The 17,621-nt window shown below is 50.7% G+C and overlaps 1 protein-coding gene across 3 annotated transcripts in view; it reads left to right on the top strand.

Moving 5' to 3' along the window:
• Positions 1-17,621, top strand: part of TMEM63B (transmembrane protein 63B) — a 48,454-nt gene that overhangs the window by 18,385 nt on the left and 12,448 nt on the right. For 2 of the 3 annotated variants that reach the window (XM_032102698.1, XM_032102697.1), the window contains exons 2-5: positions 11,153-11,360; positions 11,988-12,067; positions 13,588-13,626; positions 17,211-17,301. In XM_032102698.1, the coding sequence (XP_031958589.1) occupies positions 11,175-11,360; positions 11,988-12,067; positions 13,588-13,626; positions 17,211-17,301 (396 nt within the window). In that variant the 5' untranslated portion in view covers positions 11,153-11,174. The remainder of the gene's footprint in view (positions 1-11,152; positions 11,361-11,987; positions 12,068-13,587; positions 13,627-17,210; positions 17,302-17,621) is intronic. The other variant, XM_032102699.1, reaches the window with a different exon arrangement.

Consider the following 17,621-nt stretch of genomic DNA (forward strand, 5'->3'; position numbering starts at 1 on the left):
ATTGGGACATCTCTGGGTCCTGATGTGCTAAGTGAGGTCCAACAGATCTCTCAGGCTTCGGAGCAAGGACGGTCTCAATGCTCTGTTTAATGTCCATCTACCTCTGCTGTGACCTTTGTTATTTATTCAGGGCCCAGCAGGAGCTCAGAATTGGTCTCTCATAACATCTGTCTCTCTTACTGGAGTTCAGTAGCTACTGGGACAGAGTCCGTAAAGGGAACTGTGTGCTGTAGAGCTTCAAGGTTTTTCATGTGGCACAGTTGTCCTAGTTTGGGCATGTTTGTGGCCAAGGTTGCCCTACTGCACTTGGTTGTACTGGGTGCCATGCCTGTGTGTAGTGCCCTGGTGTTGTGGGTTGGGCTGTGCTGCTGTTGCTGGAACTCTGACTCTGTTGAGATTTCCCCAGCAGATGCAGAAAGAGAATTCCTAGATGGTCTCCTATAACTGTCCTGGCTTGCTGGCCACATCCAGACCTCTTGCTGTGAGAGCCCTTTGCTAATATCTACTGTTGTTGAGGAACAGTTGAAGGCTTTCCTTTTTCTGCTGTTGCTGCCAAATCTCTTTACAACTCAGCATGAAGTCGTAAAGGGAGCTCAATTTTGCTTGCCGCGGGGCTGTGATTGCCTTGACCTTTGCTGTTTGGCTGTACTGTGGGTCCTTTGTAGACAAGCTCTGCAAGGCAAGCACTGCCTTAGGAATGCTTCAAGGAAGGTGGGAAAAGTGAGAACAACCCCAGCCTGCAAATTGTAAACACTTGAAGCTGCAATCTGCTTAAGGACCTTGGAAAAGAATCAGCCTTTATCTGTTACAGGAAGGGTGCAGGTGCCAGGATTTGAAGTAGATGTTCCTGTTTCGGGAGTAGCACTGAGGCTGCTCCTGTGGGAGCCCATGCAGTACCCTAGCATCTTGTCCCTCAGTGCCCACGAGGGAAGGGGGTTCCCTCTAGGCTTCCTGGTTTGTGTTCTAGGTGTTTGCTGCTGGATGAGAGAGCCAGGCTGGTGGGCCTTCCCCTGCTAGTGCCAAGCTTCTTCACCAGTATGTGAAGGAGAGGTGCCTTCCATGTGCCACTAAGCACCATCTCCAGGGATGCTGCTCTAAGCACATGGACCCATTTTGCCACTGTTCTTGAACTGATGCCTGGTTTCAGTTTTCACATGTCCCTGTGAAGCAATTGCTCAAGAAGGGTGTAGTGGGTTGATGCTGTCTGGATGCCAGGCACCCACCAAAGCCGCGCTCTCACTTCCTTCCACAGCTGAACATGGGAGAGAGAATTTAATGAAGGGTTCCTGAGTTAAGGACTGGGAGAGAGCACTCATCAAACACCATCACAGGCAAAACAGGCTCAAATTAGAGATATTGCTTGATTTTTCTCGCTAAGAAAATCAGAGCAGGATAATGAGAAGTAAAATAAAACCTTAAAAACACCTTCCCCCCCCAGCTCTACTTCCTATCCCAGTAGTGCAGGGAGACAGGGAATGGGGGTTTATGGTCAGTTCATCACCTGTTGTTTCTTCTGCTGCTTAGGGAGAGGAGTCATTCCCCTGCTCCATTGTGGGATCCCTCCCACAGGAGACAGCTCTCCATGAACTTCTCCAATGTGAATCCATCTCATGAGCAACAGCTCTTTGTAAACTGCAGCAATGTGAGTCCATCCCACAGACAGCAGCACCCCTCAAACTGCTGCAGCATGGGTCACCCTTCCACAGGGTGCAGTCCTTCAAGGACAGGCTGCTCCAGAGTGGTTCCTCTCTCCATGGGCCTCCTGCAGGTTCACAGCTTCCTCCCAGGCATTCACCTGCTCCAGTGTGGGTCACCTCCATGGACTGGAAGAGGATCTCTGCATCCCCATGGTCCTCCATGGACTGCAGGGGCACAGTTGCTTGCTTCACCATGGTCTTCACCACGGGCTATGGAGGAATCCCAGCTCTGGTGCCTGGAGCATCTCCTCGCCCTCCTTCTCCACTGGCCTTGGTGTCTGCATACTTGTTTCTCTCACATGTTCTCACCCCACTCTTCTCTGGCTGCAATTACAACTGCACAATAACTTTTATTTTCTTTCTTTCTTCTTACGTATGTTATCGCAGAAGAGTTACCACCATTTCTAATTGGCCGAGCCTTGACCAGCTTTGGAGCTGCCAGGGATTGGCTCTGCCAGACATGGAGGAGACTTCTGGCAGCTTCTCACAGAAGCCACTCCTGTAGCAGCCCTTCCCTGTCCCCCATCCCCCTTCCTACCAACGTTTGGCCATGCAAACCCAATAGAAAGGGGCATTAAGCTCTTCTGAAGTACTATCCAGGAGAGTGCCTCACTCCTGTGCATGCTGAGTTTGGTCGCTTCAGTGCTTAGGGCAGGAGGACTGGGCGAGAGAGAAGCTTACCCCCAATAACTGCTGGCTGCTCAAGCAGCTTTCATGCTGCAGAATAAGGAATAGGGAAGCTCTCCAGGCTGATGCAATAGGGTGTTCCGCCAGCCTCTGGTGAGGAACCAGCTGTGAAGCCCTGAGAGGTGGCTTGGACTCCTCAGAGAGATGCTTCTTGCCAGTACTTGGTGACATGCATCACCGAGTGCTGATCATACTTCATAGGCAAGTGATTGTAATTGTGCCCAGTGAACAAAATTCTTCTGTCTTTGAATACTTTGCTGCAAGGAGGTAAAGACTTCTGTCATGCAGAAGTGAAGAGGAGGAAACAATGTGACCTTGAGAGACTAGATAAAAACCCGGTTTTATGGGAGACACACACACGTTTCACTCAGGAGGAAAAGCTGGGTGTAGATGAGAATACCCAGACTGTGACTGGCAGGAGACAGATACGAGGCCTGAGGAAAGATAAGTATGTGGTACCCCCCTATACACAAGGGCATTAATATCAGAAGCTTTAACATGAGGTGAGGTTACTGATAAACGAAGGAAAAAGGAATAAGTGCTGCAAGAGGTACAGAGCTCCTGCTAAAAACATGTCCCTGTGCAAAAGGGACAAGATGGTATTTAGTCACTTGAGAAATGGGGAAGACATGGAAAAATTCAGAGTAAATATGAAATCACCAGGGAGATTGGTTTGTGTTTATGCCAAGCCAGATGTCATGCACCTGAACCAGCTCTCCTTAACAGTGCTTGAAAACCAAAGTGGTATTTGTGCAGTAAAGATTGTGTATGAATAGTCACTCTCACTTAAAAAATGAAGTATGGGAGAGCTAGCCTGGGGCAGGCCCACAGATAGGTTGTAAGGAAAGTGCAGGCTGTATGGAGGTAGTATAAATGATGATAATAGACATGTAGGAGATAATCAAGAAGGCAACCCGTGAAGAACAGCCATTTTGCTACTGGAATCCATAAACTAGAAGCTGAAAACTGCTGGTATTGTGAGGTTGTGAAGTCTCTGTCCTCATCTTCGCTAAAAGTCTGCTGGGAATTGGTGAAGTTGCTACTGCTGAGGTGTTAGGTGATAGGTGAGGAAGCCCTGTTTTCTGAGACTTACTCCCAACCATATGACTTGGTTGCCATATGGCCACTGCTCTGCAGAATATACAGCAGGAGGTCCAGAACCTCATCAGTCTTTCCACTCAAATGGTTTATTGTGTTTACTGTAAATCAGGGTGTCTGTGACTCTGCCATGCAAACTGAGAGCGGATTGATGTGGAGGAGACCTGTTTGATAGATTGGGCTTTCTCTTGATGGCAGAGGATGAGATGTGCCCTTGCCATGGACTAGCAGCAAGGGTAGGACACATGGACAGGTCCCTATGAGACACCACAGAGGGTGTCTGCGTGGCATTGAGACTCCATAGTGTTGGTCAGTAGGCAGACAAGATGGGACCGTAGACCTCTCCTTCATGGTGCAGAAATGCCAAGTGCCATGGCTGTTTTGTTCCTGGTAGCCAGGTGGAGGCAGTCGAGCTGTCTTGGCAGCAGAACTTCATCATGGTGTTGTGTGGGTGTATGTGTTCCACCAAACCTCAGCCCTTCCCTGATGGCCAGGCAGGAATAGACACCCCTTGCCCAGGAGCACCCAGTCCAAAGGGATGTGGAAATTGAGGCAGGAAGACAGCAGTGTGGGACCCGCAACGTGGGAGCAAAATGCAGAGCCAGAGAGACCAAATTGCCCTTAGGCTGAGGACAGATTAGCCAGCTCTGATGTGAAGAGCCTGAACCACAGTGTACTGGGTTTCAAGCTGTGGTACAGCCCTTCTTGGCGTGGTACATTATGTTCAGGGCACCATATGACTTGAAAGGACTACCATCAGATTGGAGGGAGTTCCTGTAAAAAAGAGGCATAAAAAAGACCTAGCTGTTTGGAGCTAAATCCGTATCACTTGGCAATATAGAGAGTTTCCAGTGGGTGAAGGCAGCATGAAGTGTTTTGCTGATGTTCAAAGGCAAGGCTTCTGTGATTATCCTGGGCGATTTTGAAAGGGACTAAGTTGTGAGATGGACAGGTTCCTGACCTTCATGAAACTCAAACCTAGGTTCCACATGGATCCAAATGCTCCTCACTGTTACAGTGTACTACCATCCCTGCAAGGCACCATCCCAGCTCAGGGTTATTTGTGTGGTTCGCAGTGCTTACAGTTGTGCTGGGAGCAGGACCAGGGGGTCCTGAGCATTGGGATATACAGTCAGCAGTGTGCAAGCTGCTCCGAGCAGTGTTGGCTTGGGGCTGGCTGTGACAGTGACAGTACCTGCCAACACCAGGACTGGGAGCTGATGCACACTAAAGAAAGGTGTGATGCCCTTTGGTGGTAGATATTTGAGGCCTGATGCAAAGCCAGTTGGGAGGACCTTGGACCCAGGGCAAGGGTGTGGTTTTTGTGTTGATGAAGCCAAGCCTGCCAGATCAAAGCTTTGTAGGCCTGGTGTCTAGTTGGCTAGTTCATAGAGGTGAAGTGTGCAGGGAGCTTTATATTGACTGGAGGAGATGGAAAGGAAACAAAGAGATGTAGGGCTTTGGCAGGCCCTCTTCCTTTCTGCTGATACAGGGCCGATCCCTGTTGTGTGCTTGTCAGTGCTTTGCCCAGGCTTGTTGGAAATGCACCAGTAGCACATTTGCTTCTTGATGCTTTTTCCCTTGGCCTGCAGATCACGTTCCTCCTCACTGCACCCAGCACTTCTCCAACCCTCAGCTGCTTGAATGCTCTGTGCCAGGTCTGAGGCATGGTGCAGGACAGCTTTCCCACTGCTGTGTCTGCGGCAAGAGTGATACTTTCCCTGTTTCTTAACTGTTGTACTCTTGGAGAGGCTTTGAGCTAACTTGTAAGCCCCTTTCTCCCCACCTGTCCTGAGGCTATTCCCTGCTTGCTTACCAGAGTCAGACTGTTCTTCCTGTGGTCTGCTTGTGGCTGCAAGTAGTTGGCTCAGAGCTCTGCTGGACTTTGCCATTGAGGTGCAGGTAACCTAGGTGGCAGTTTGCAGGGGTGAGAAGGCTCCCTCAACTTTAGGTGCTAACTGCTGCGTGAGGGTCCCCAGGTGCCCAGTGTAGGCAGGTCTGTACTGCCCTGGCAGGCAGAGGCTCAGGGTGGCACATCCTCTGGGCTCAGGTCCCTGGGGTCACACTGTGGGTTACCTATGGTACTTGGGAAACCAAGGGGACCCCAGAGGAGCAGGTCTGAAAGGTACAGGCCAGGTCCACAGCACACTCTGGGTCTGAGAACCAAAGCACACCTCACCTCCCTGAGTGCCATGCCGCAGAGGTTTAACAAGGTTTGGGTGGCTTTATTTTTAATCTGGAAATCTGGTATTCTAGCCCCAGACCTGCTGTTTTCCGGTTGCCTGTCTCTGCACCTCCAGCCTGCTGCTGTGAGACTGTCACATTTCCATAAACAAATGTGTCTCTACCAGAGCACAGTCTTGCTGTTCTAATTACAGATGGAGTTCTTAACATTTACTGGTGAGAAAACAAATGAACGTAGCTTGTGTGCTTACGTCGCTCTGTGAGCTCAAGCATCCACTTTATTGATTTATATTTTTCTGCAGGCATTTCTCAGGTCACCTCCTCGTGTCTGGCTGACATCAGTGGTGTGGCTGGAAGAGCACAGACACTTGCCCATGTCAGTGCATCTGACTGCCGGTTAGCCGGCTGTCCAGCTCCCACGTCACTCCTGCCTGAGTCCCAGCACAGTGCTTCCTCTTTTTTCTTTCCCCCTGGTGCCAGGGGTTTGGCAGAGGATATGAGTGCTGAGTGTGAGGGGCAGGGACTTCAGGCTGAGCTGGCGAGAATGGGAAATGCTCTGTTTGGGAAGACCAGCAGTGCTGTTTCTGTTGCCTGCCCTGGCATTACAGTGCTGCAGCAGAGTTCAGTGTGGGACAAGCAGCCTCCTCAGCAGGCACCTCCCAATCCCCTGCCTGCAAGAGCCCCTCAGACCTCTGCTGCGTGTCACCTCCTGCCCAGACTGTGGGATGACTCCATGAGCACCCTGATGCACGCTTCGCAGCCAGAGTCATAGCAGTGAAGCACCAAGGCATGTAATATTGGCCTTCCCAGCCCCATTCTGCCTTCTTCCTTTCTCTTTGCAATGGATGGATGGGAGCATGGAGGCTTGCCTGGCTGCTATTTGGGTGCTCCTTTGGGTGCTGACCTGCAGGCCAGGGACAAAGACAAGGAGGAGAAGTCCTGCCCTGCCCTGCCCTGCCCTGCTGAGGCCACCAAGCTCTCAAGAGCAGCAGTTCCCAGGGCTGTGTTTGCACAGGGCTTAACAGGCAGAAGCTGGGGCTGCAGCACCAGGTGGGATGTGCTTTAGGGACTTGAGGTAGGAAACTGTGTGCCTCTGCTCCTGACACGTGTTGGTGGAAACATGGGACAGTGTAGACATGCTGGGGATGTAGAGGCTATGCTGCGGGGCAGGGAACAAACTTCTCTGTAGATGAGAGAAGCTGCTTCTTTCCCTTCTTCCTACTATTAATAGAGAAGGGGATGAAGTCCCGTATTGCAGAATAAGAGCTGAAAATGCCTTTGGCAAGTATGTCTTTGCTGTTTTGAGGAAGTCAGCATTAATTATGCAGAGTGCAAGAGGGGAAGCCTCTGGGGCTTGCATGGAACCTAGTTTGGTGTCCTGCTCTTATTGTGTCTTTGGCCCCACTATATTCTGTAGTGACAAGCCGTGCTTGTGGTCAGGAAAGGGCTTGGATACCTTGAGCTGGTTCCCACCACTCCAGCCTCACAGCAGCTTCCCACCGACTCCCTGCACCTTGCCTGTTGATGTTCAGGATCATGCTGATGTTAGCATCTCTGCCCAGGCTGAGCCAAGCTTGCCCTGACCTACAGCCTTCAAGGGGAAGGAGGTACCAGGAAAGGCACCTTTAACCGTGTTCTGGTGAAGCACAGTTTGTGTGGTCAAAGATGCTCCTTCACCTGTGGTGGCAGCGTAAGGTGTAAGGAAACATGCAGGGTCCTTCCCTAGAGGGAGACACTAGGATCGGAACAGAAGGCTTTGCAAAACCACCTCTGCCGTCAGTGTATATTTGAGTTGGGAGGAGCAGCTGTTGCTAGAAAAATCCTCTTATCCATCTCACACTGCTGGAAGGGATTTCCTTTCATAATTGGGAACTATGCTGCTGTACCATAAGACTGTGCGTGCTGCAAGCACCGCCTTTCCTCCCTGCCTGTGCTTTGCCTAAAATACTGTACGCAACATCAGCTGCCTCCAGGGCCAGCCCTTCACCTTGCAGCACAGGACACATTGGAGCATGCCCTGCCTGGCTGAGGGTGGGGGCAGAGAGTCCCCTGGAGTCAGCATCTGAGACCAAGGTGCAAACCGAATGCAAGGAAAGAGATATTGCCGGGGCCATGGGTTGCACTGTGTCTGGGAAAACCAGCCAGTCTCCTGCTCAGCTGAAAGACTCCTGGGAAAGGCCTTTGGTGAAGGATACTAGGTAGGCACTATTGATGAAGACTGCAGAGTTGGTTACCAAAGCATTTTTCTTAGTTGCCTAATTGGTGTTGTAACCCCAGAAGAACCCTGGTGAGTCTGACCTAAAGTGATACAATGGCAGGTCACCTCTAGCCTGCTGCCACATGTTCTTGCAGCTGGGAGAAGTAGAAGGGCACAAGTGCTCCGAACATTCCTGTGAGCTTTTCCCAGCTTCCCACACACCTGAAGCACCTCTGTCTCCATGGGGAGCCTCTTGTGCTTACCAGCTGGGTGGGAGGTTGCATACCTAAGGATGGTACAGACTGCTTCTGTGCCTCCTGACTCAGCTCATGAAAAGGCAGTGTAAGCCTTGGGCATATGTGACATCTTCTCCATTGCTAGGTGTTCTGGGTGGGTTACTGAAGAGGCTAGGAAGGTTTATATCCAGTCCATCTTGTAGGCTTCAGGGAAAAAATGTATCTCTGGGACCCGTCTCTCTGAAAGGTGTCTTAAATTACCCATAGTCTTGCAGAATTTGTCTTCAACATGTAATGGTTTGTGCAAATAATGTTTAGATAGGGTTGTGGGCAATGTGAGCATATGAGCCTCATTTCTTTTAAAAAATATGACTGGAAAAATGGGGCTATAAAACATGCAGGAATGAGGTAAATAGTTCGGTGTCTGCAGAGGAGAATCATAATTCCCTGATCTGTTACAAGTCTTTCAATACTGTGGTAAAATAATAGGTAGCATTTTACAAACTTGTGTAACTTGCTTGGATGTTCAGAAAACCTCTGAAATTTCTCACAGAAGACTGTCTACTGGAGGAGATGTAGAGTTCTGGATCAGAAATTGGCTGAGGTTCCACAAACAAAGCCAAGGAGTGAACGAGCAATTTTAATGTGACAAGAGCAGAGGGATAAGGTCCTTCACTACTAATGACCCAGAAAAGGTAATGTGCAGCGAGGTCCCTAAAATCTGCCAGTACCCTGGAGTCATTCAGATTTGTCAAGAGGAAGCGACTCCAAAGTGACACCATGTGTAGTGAAGTGGTGTGAGAAGATGAGAAGCATGCAGCCAGGTGTATTGGAAGGAATGATTTGCTCTGGGACTTGGCTGGCTTCTAATTTACCTTGGCTACTTAGGGCAGTGGGATTGCAGGCTGATGGCAGAGATGCTTTTCCTCAATACGCAAAGATGCCATCAGAGAAGTAAATTAATGCTCAGCCACGTGAGGAGTAGTATAAGGAGAGATGCTGAGAGCATCAGGGTGCTGTTCTGGCAGTCAAGGTCATTCCCTTACCCAGGATGTATGTGGTTCTGGTCACCTGTTTCATAGGGTCGGAAGAGAGGATATGTTAGGGATGTGAGGGAGAGTGGTTAGAGCTAGAAGACATCTTATGTCCTGGGAAGGAGAGAGCACTTAGTAGTGAGCTTAGTAGATCTAGAAAAAGCAAATGCTTTTCTTCTGCGCCTTTTTTCACTGTACAAGGAGAACTCAAGGCTGTGGTATTACAGCAGGATCGTACTCTTTCTCAAAATCTGGAACTCGTTGCTGCAAGATACTATTTCCAACCTAAAAGCTTACAAGGTTCCCAAAAAGAGAGAGGTGTAACCATTCATGCTCCAAAGTGTGTGATGTTCCTTTGAGTCTCATCCCATCATTTTTCCCATCACTCCCCCAGAGCTTCTGAGTCTTTAGTTAATTCAGCCAGGGTGAACTATCCTATCTTCCCAATTTATTCCCTACTGTGATCTCATGTCTTGGCTTGTTTTGCTCCTGCTTTTCTGCTTCCTTGTTCTGCTCTAGGCAGCCCTGCTCCACCTCTGTACCTGTGAATTATGTCTTAATACGCTGCTTTGTGGCTTTTCCACTTTGGCTGACCCCCTCTCAATGCCTGTACCCAGCTGGGCTTTTGCTTCTCAGGCTGCCCTTTGTCGTCGGTGCTTCAGCTGTTTTGCAGCTGTGCACCCATTCGAGCTGAGCTGGGAGGGATCACTTTGAAGCAGAGCTCTCTAGGTCACCGCAGCGAATTGTTTTGTGGTCATTATCCAGCTAGCGTTGTGCTGCGATGCTGATAAATCTCTGCAGCCAGGCAGGAGATGGCCAGGATTATACCCGTGAGCTGGAGGTAAGAGCCCTGCACCCCTTCTGCTAATGTCACCAAACAATGAGGGCTTGAAGGGCAGTGATGCTGGCAGCTTTCTCATCCTTTCGGCAAGCGATGGCTCTTTTGCCCAGCCCAGAGGGATGGCATTTCTGGGGAAAAAAAACCCCAGGCATTGCCCAGAAGTGATACTTCTGCATGGTTCATGGTAGTAGTGAAGGATTTGGGGTGGTTTGTGGATGCTGGATAAGAGGAATCAAAAGCCTGAATAGATCTTCCTTTTATCACTGTTTCTTTGGCAACTGATGGGATTTTCTCACCCCTGTTCCGAAAAGTGGTTGTGTTTCTGCTGTCAGCGTGTCCCTCTCTGAGTTGCTCAGTTTGCATTTCTCCATTGCTACCATAATCATATCTGTGTTTCTTATGGAGCTGCTCTGCACAGGAGGAGGGTCCCCTCCCCATGTCCAAGCAGTGATGCTGACCTGCATGCCACTGTGGGTCTTGTAACAGTTTGGGGAAGGCACTGAAATAAATAAAATATTTGACCAGCTAAATAGTAGAGCCTAAGCCTCCTTTCTACCCTATGTGGTTGCATCTAAATGGCGTCCAAGTCAGAGGAAGGAAAGAAAACAAGCAGGGGGTGTGACCAGCCCCTGACGGGTGCCCTGGGAGCTGGAGGCTGAGGCCTGCAGTGAAGAGAGGGTGATGATTCAGCCTAATAAAGCTAATGGCTTTATGCAGCCAGGCAGAGGAAATTGTGGGATCATGATGCAGCAACTGTCCTATAGCAGTTTGTTTCTATCATTCAGACGTGACTTCATGCCCCCACCACCCCACCCTTTCACTTTTTCCTGTGCCTAAATGCTTTCCCTGCTGAGGAGGGCGAGCTGAGATACCATGTTCTCAGGGAGAAAAGTAGTCTATGAGACAGCTGCACCTAAATGGTGTGAGAGTGGGCAAACAAGGAAGGGAGTTCTGGGACTGCATGGTGGAACCGCAGCTGCTGAAGCATATGGGTTCTTCTAGCACCACTGAACTCAGCAGGCTTCTCAGATGTCCTTGTCCCTGGACACTGGTCCCAGGAAAATCCTGTAGCACAGAGAAGCCTGAGCTGGCAGGCAGGGTTGGCCCCTAACTCCAGCAGGGCTACATTGTCATCGAACTGGCACGTGTCTAACCAGCTCTTTCTCTCCTTTCCCCAGGGAAGACGATGAAGCTGTAGAGATGCTTCCCTACGTCATCGCCACCCTGGGCTCAGTAGGGGCCCCCTGCAAAACTCCCACATGCACCAACAACAACAGCACTACCAAGGACTACTGCTACAGTGCACGCATCCGCAGCACTGTGCTGCAGGGGCTGCCCTTCGGTGGAGTGCCCACCGTTCTAGCCCTTGACTTTATGTGCTTTCTTGTAAGTCTACCTACTGTTGCTTTGCCACCTTCTCCCCTAATTAACCATGAAACAAGGACGGTGATCAGATAATTAGGGTTGAGGGCCCCAAATGCCATCCCTGACTTTGCTGCTGGCTTTCTGGCCCTGATCGTGTCTCCTAGGCACTGTGGGCTTAGCCACTATTGACCTAGCTCCAATACCACCACACTGAGCCTCATGGAAGGGTGTTGCAGCCATAAGGATGGGGTTGATGTTGGATCGGTCCTGCGTCCCAAAACTCCCACTTATGTTGCCAAGTCCCTGCAGCTTTATCCACCCAGTGGCTTTGCATGTTCCTCCTTAGAAGCTGTGGAACCACAAATGATATAGCCATAATTTTGACTTCTAGGAACCTCAGGGCCTTTTGATCCTGTGGGGCTACCTTAGCTATTGTGTGTTGCATCCTGGACCTCTGCCTCCCACAGCTATCCAGATAGTCTGGTTTAACAGTCCTGAGGAACTTGTGCTTTCCTGTGGTCTCAGTGTGCTGTTAACTGAGGACCCTGTCCCCTCCTACCTTCCTTGTTCCTGTAGCTCTGCATGCAGAGGACAAGGATAGAGTTGGACAATGCTTTTTCTCACAGCTTCTCTTTTGGTCTCTTTCAGGCACTGTTGTTTGTCTTTTCAATTTTGCGTAAAGTTGCGTGGGACTATGGACGCCTGGCCCTGGTGACTGATGCTGACAGGTAAGAGTGGGAGAGTGGCAGGGGAATACGATATGAGTAGTGCCCTTCTTTGCTGTGAAGCAGAAGGGATAAATCCTATTTTGTGTGCCTGAGCAGCTGGAGAGGAGAGGCAGATGTGCCAGTTGCATCCCCTGAGCTCCAGGAATAGGAAGAAATCCCCACTTACTGGCTTTTTTGTTACAGCATCCTTCTCCCAACACACGGAGTGGTCCCTGCTGGCTCCATATCGCTTATGATCCCTTCAGTGACAGAGATGTGCAGGGGCCCTTACAGAGGAACAGCAGATGGAGGGAGGAGAGGAACAAGAGGTCACAGGAAGGGTGAGGGCTGCCACAGTAAAGGCTTTGTTAAGCCTCTGAAGGTGTCTTTGTGACTCTGCTGGATGCAGTTCTTGTTAGAGCACTTGACAGTAGTATGCTGCTTTTCCAGGTGTGGTACTGCTGTGCCGACACGAGCTTAGCTCGCATCCCAAGTGCTGATGAATTGGTCTGGGTGTCGATCCTTCCTGCCCAATGCATTTGTGGGCTACAGTGTCTGTCAGCAAAAGCCAGGGCCTGTTGGGGATGGCAGCTCCACAGCAGAGGGAGCACTCCCTGCACAACAGTGGAAAGAGTTGTTTTCTTCCAGCACCAAACTAGGAATTCTGGTTTAAATAAGCGGTCCTGGATAGGGTTAGATAAGCAGCTGTGTCCCTGTGGTTCCTCTGCCAGTATTTTCCTGTTCTGTCTGGGGAAATCAACTGTACAGAGATAGTAGAAGGGAAAAAACAAGAAAGGAGTAATCATAGGAGACCCCAATGGGGAGAGGGCAGCAGGGTTAAGCAGTCTGGATCCAGATGCTGGCAGGAAGCCACAGCTCTGGCCTCCAGGGGGGAGAGAGGGCTGAACTTTCTTGGAGGCAATGCTTGAGCACCTTGGGTGCAAGGGAGTGTGAGCAGTGGCTGTAGGCAGAAAGGCAGAGGGGTGCCAGCTGTTTGGAGAGGGAGAGCTGGTAGGCACAGGGAGAGGGACAGCATGGCTTTGGATCGAGCTGTGGATCAACAGGACTGTAGTTGCAGGGAGGAGCCCATGCTGCTTGGCTCATCCATGGGGTAGGATGAGAGTTTTGAGGGGAGAGGGATGCATGTGTGTTTGTTCCCTGGGTGGGGAGGAGATACTCCCCTTGGAAGGGGAGCTCAGATAGCAGCCAGACAGTCCCAATAGTCTCTCCTACCTGACCCCGTCACTCAGGAGCTCCCTGCAATGTCCATGGTATGGAGCCCGGTCACATTCCCAGTGAAGCCAGCTTCCCTTGTGGCAGCAAAGCACTCTGCCCCTGGACCAGTGGGTATTCCAGATTGCTGTGATTTGAGGCATTGCTGGGCTCTGGAAGGAAGGTCTTCTCCAGCCTGACCATTGGCAGGTTTCTCTTTTTCAGGATGACGGGGAGCCACGTTGGATGCGTAGTTCCCTGCAAAAGAGGAGAACTCAGCACCTACTCCCGTCGTTGTAACCTGTCCCTTTCTGTTTCTGTGCCCCCAGGCGCCGACGCTGGGAGACGGAAAGAGAGGAGCGGGAATAGTATGTTGTTTTTTCAGGGTCTCATTTCTTCTCTCTTGCTCACAATCTCTCTCTCATTTTCTCTTGCAGCGTCTTGCTTCTGAACTAATGTAAATGGCTGGGAGTTGGGCATGAATTTGTGTCTCCCGGTGGATTTGTGTTCTTCTTTCCCTCCCCTTTGTGTCATTCATTACCACAGCTGAATGCACCCTGGTCTTCCCCTAGTAGCCCTTAAATTCTTCTTGAGAGCAGCAGTGCCAGGGAACTCTCAGTCCTGACCTGGGCAGAGGGTGTTATACCACATGCCCTACACTATCTGCTTGTGTCCAGCTATCCTGCCTTATGATGAAAGTAAACAAACCTGGTTGCCTGAGCCCACAGTATGCTCAGGTCACCCAGGTGCAGGGGAAGCTATTTTCCCTGGTCCTTCTTGTGCCAGGTTGCAACAAGAGCCATTCCCTCGCCACTTGCAAGGGTAGGCAGGTGCACAAAGATGATCTGGCAAGACTACTCTGTCTTTCCTTTTTACCCCATGAGGCTGCTGGGACCAGGTTAACTGTTGGCCTTTGTCCCTTGTCACCTAAACCCACACCCAGCAAGGCAGCACCTTTAATTTTCTCTCTTCCCCTTTTGCCCCAGTGCTGCTGAAAGCGTCCTTCGTCACCTTGGCCTGGTGTTGCCGATTAAGACCTGCCATGGACTGTCCTCCCTGTTCTTACCTCCTTCTTGCCTCTTTTTTGCGTGAGAAAAGACCATCGCCCATGCCTTGCCGACTGTTTGGGTGGTATATGCTGCAGAGGGGTCGATCAGCTGGCAGTGCACAGCCTGCCATGGTTGTTCCAGCCACACTGATTTGTGTCTGAGGCCAGGGCAGCAAGCTGCAGCCTCCTTTTCCCACTTGCAAAGCCTTACCACTTGCAAAGCAGGGGCCTGCTACTGCCTTGTGGGGGTACAAGAATGTGCCTGTTTTTGCAGCTGATCCTTGCCCTCAGGAGCAGAGCAGTTGAAGTTGTGAAAACAGAACCAATGGTAGCTGTGGTACATGGCACAGAGGGGACCTCTTGCTCGTGCTTGAGTGCTTCACTAGCGGTTGGCCCTGCTTCAGGTGTGTGTGGCAACTTTTCACTGCTAACATCCTGTGGAGGGGAGTGAGGCAAAGGTAGTAGAGCCATCATGCTCTGAGGATCTTTTAGGGGAGCCACTTCATTTATCCTCACAAGTGCTAATCTCTCTCCAAGGGGCCACTTCTTCCTGCTCCTGTTTTTCATTTGAGCATGCTGGAGCTATCTGCTCCACACACACCACAAATACCACCCCCAAAGCTACTGCATGTCCTGTGACAGTGTTAGCAGCCAGAAGCCTCCAAAAACCTGTGGAACTCAGTGAGGAAGTCTCATTCTGTCTGTGTTCCTTCAAGGCTAATGGCACATTCCCATCCCAGCTATTCTTTCCTGGGGGGTGCAGTGACAGGTAGTGGGTTAGGAACACGTATATGAAACCTGGTGCTCCCAGCCCCTGAATGTACAACATTGTTCTTTGTGGGAGAGGGCATCTTCCTCTGATGTGTTCCCTTTCTGTGAGAACTAGCAAGTGCCCTTGTCCTGCTACTTGTCAGAGCTTGCAGTAGCCATCAAGTCTCTATTGGCAGCTCAGTCTGCACTGGGAGGTCATAGCAACCCACTTGCACCTGTATGAGGGAAGTGATCACAGAGCCCTGTGGGCATTGCCACCCATGCAGCCACCTCCAGCTTCCCACCACAGCGAGTCCCTTCCACAGCATGCCTGGCCTGCCCTCTTGGAGCCTGTGATTCCCTTGGTCTGAGGCTAGCTGTGCCTCGGACCGCATCCTTCTCCTTCCCTGGCAGGGCCTCCACCAAACCTGCATCATGCAGGGTCCCACCTTAATCTTGTGATTTGGGGCACTCTTGCTTTCACCTACTTGCACTGTCAATGCTTTGCTTTAAAAAGTCTCCATCCAGTTTGAAGGTGCTGTTGGAGCTCTCTCTTCAGCTTTCCATCTTTGGCGAGGTTTTACATCCTCTGTCTTCTCAACACTTCAGGTCATCCTGATTATTGTCATTGCATCCCCCTGCACAGAGCTGAGTTATCCTGGTCATCTCATAACATGACGCTCCTCTCAGCTGTGCCCTCCAATGCTGCTTCTGTTTTGCCCTCTACTTTTTCAGTACCAAGAAGCCAAAAGCTCATGGTGTCATCATGTTGGGCTCTCCTCAGGGCAGAAATTTCTCCTCAGCAGAAATTCACCCTCTCTCCCTGTGCCCTGCTGCAAGGCCTCTGTGGTTATAAAGAGCTGAAGGTCTGAGAGCTGGGTCCAAGCTGTCTCTGTCCCTTCAGCAGAGCAGAGTGTTGGGCTGCACAGTGGCAAGGCTGCACACCACTGTCTAATCTGCCCTGCTGTAGTCCCCTGACCTTCAGCTAATCTCCTTTCCCCTGTCTCTCTTACTTTGTGCTAGGAACTGAGGACTCAGCAGGTACTACTCTGCTCTGAGAGAGGCCATGTGTCTCATCCACTTCCTTTCAGAATGTTCATGAGGATGTCTGCTTGTTCTCCTTCCCACAGTGTCATCTACCTCCTCTCTAGCACTTGTCTCTCAGCAGCTGTTTTCTCTGTGTTCTTGCCCATCTTTCCCTCCTTGAGCCTGTGGTGCCTACAGGGAGACCATATTTTCATTTGGTTTTTTCCCTTTGTTTCTAGCCTTCAGATCAGTCATATTTCTCTTGCACCTCCGCGATCCCAGCCTGCTGTTGTCATCTTGCAAGTGCTATTTAATTTAGGTCTCTGGACCATTTTCTTGCCTCCTTTTCCAGCTGCCCTCTGCCTCTATTTGTAGTGGGGGCTATTGTCAGCCTTGGATGCTTCTGCTGCAGGTTCTTCATCTAGGTCCCTGCCTCTGGCTGGAGTAAAGTGGTCTGTGATATTCACCCCTTTTGCTTTCCTGTTCTTTAGCATGGAGCATTCACTTCTAGCTGTCTGCCCTGCTCCTGCTCAAGGGATTTCCAGGCTGGAGGCTCAGCTGAGGCTGGGAAGCAGGTTGCACTAAGCCTGGCTCCAGGCAGCTGCATTCTTCTTCCTGCACTGAAGCACTAAGGGTGGGGAGGACTGGTGTAGCAGGATGCAGCCTACCAGACTTCTTTCTTCCTCTTCCTGAAGATGAGTGAGGTCCTCCAGGACAGGAGCTGCTCCCAGTGCCTCTCCAGCCATGTCAGAGCCAGAGGAACTGTGACAGCCTCCAGCTCTTGCTTCCTTTCTGCTGTCTAAATCCTGTGCTAAACAGACCTCACCTCTCCTCTGTGGCAGCCTCTGCCAGCCTCTCCTTGCAGGGACTGCCACATAGTATGGGTGCCTTTCAGAAGGTGCCAAACGAGTAGCATCCATGGGCTATGCCCATGGGTTTTGCCAGGCTCAGCATGCCATCTGAGGAGGGTTCTCTCTTTACTGCTACCTCTGATCTTACCTCTCTCCATCTCACCTGGTGCAAACTGACCTGAATTAACCTCTCGTCTCCTGGGTGCTCTTGGTTCCTGGCCAGGCTGCCTCTTCGCATCTTCTAACTTTCTCCCTCACCTCCCACTTGTCATTTTAGCGTAGCCTCCGCCCTGCATTCTGACAACCATGACCGCTACGAGCGCCTCACCTCCGTCTCCAGCTCTGTGGACTTCGACCAGAGGGACAACGTGAGTAGCCAAAGAGTCAAACGCTTTGCCTTTGAGGGGCCAGGAACCCACAGCTTGGCTGAACCAAGGGCTCTTCACAAGAAACACTTTGGCCTGTTCCCAGCCCTTAAGTCCCACATCTTGCAGTGTGTTGAGTGCAGTAGTAGAGCTCAAGGAGCTATGCAGCTCTTAGACATATGCTTAAATAAATAGGCTCTACATCACTGTGGCTTAACAGACATCTGTCCAGCCTATAATCTCAGCGTTACAAACAATACTTATGTGCCAGCTCTTCCTCACACTGTGGTCTACCTCTAATGGTTTTTTCCTCGCTGAAGGGG

Source organism: Corvus moneduloides, chromosome 3 (assembly GCF_009650955.1).
Source record: "Corvus moneduloides isolate bCorMon1 chromosome 3, bCorMon1.pri, whole genome shotgun sequence".
In the NCBI taxonomy this organism is placed as follows: Eukaryota; Metazoa; Chordata; class Aves; order Passeriformes; family Corvidae; genus Corvus; species Corvus moneduloides.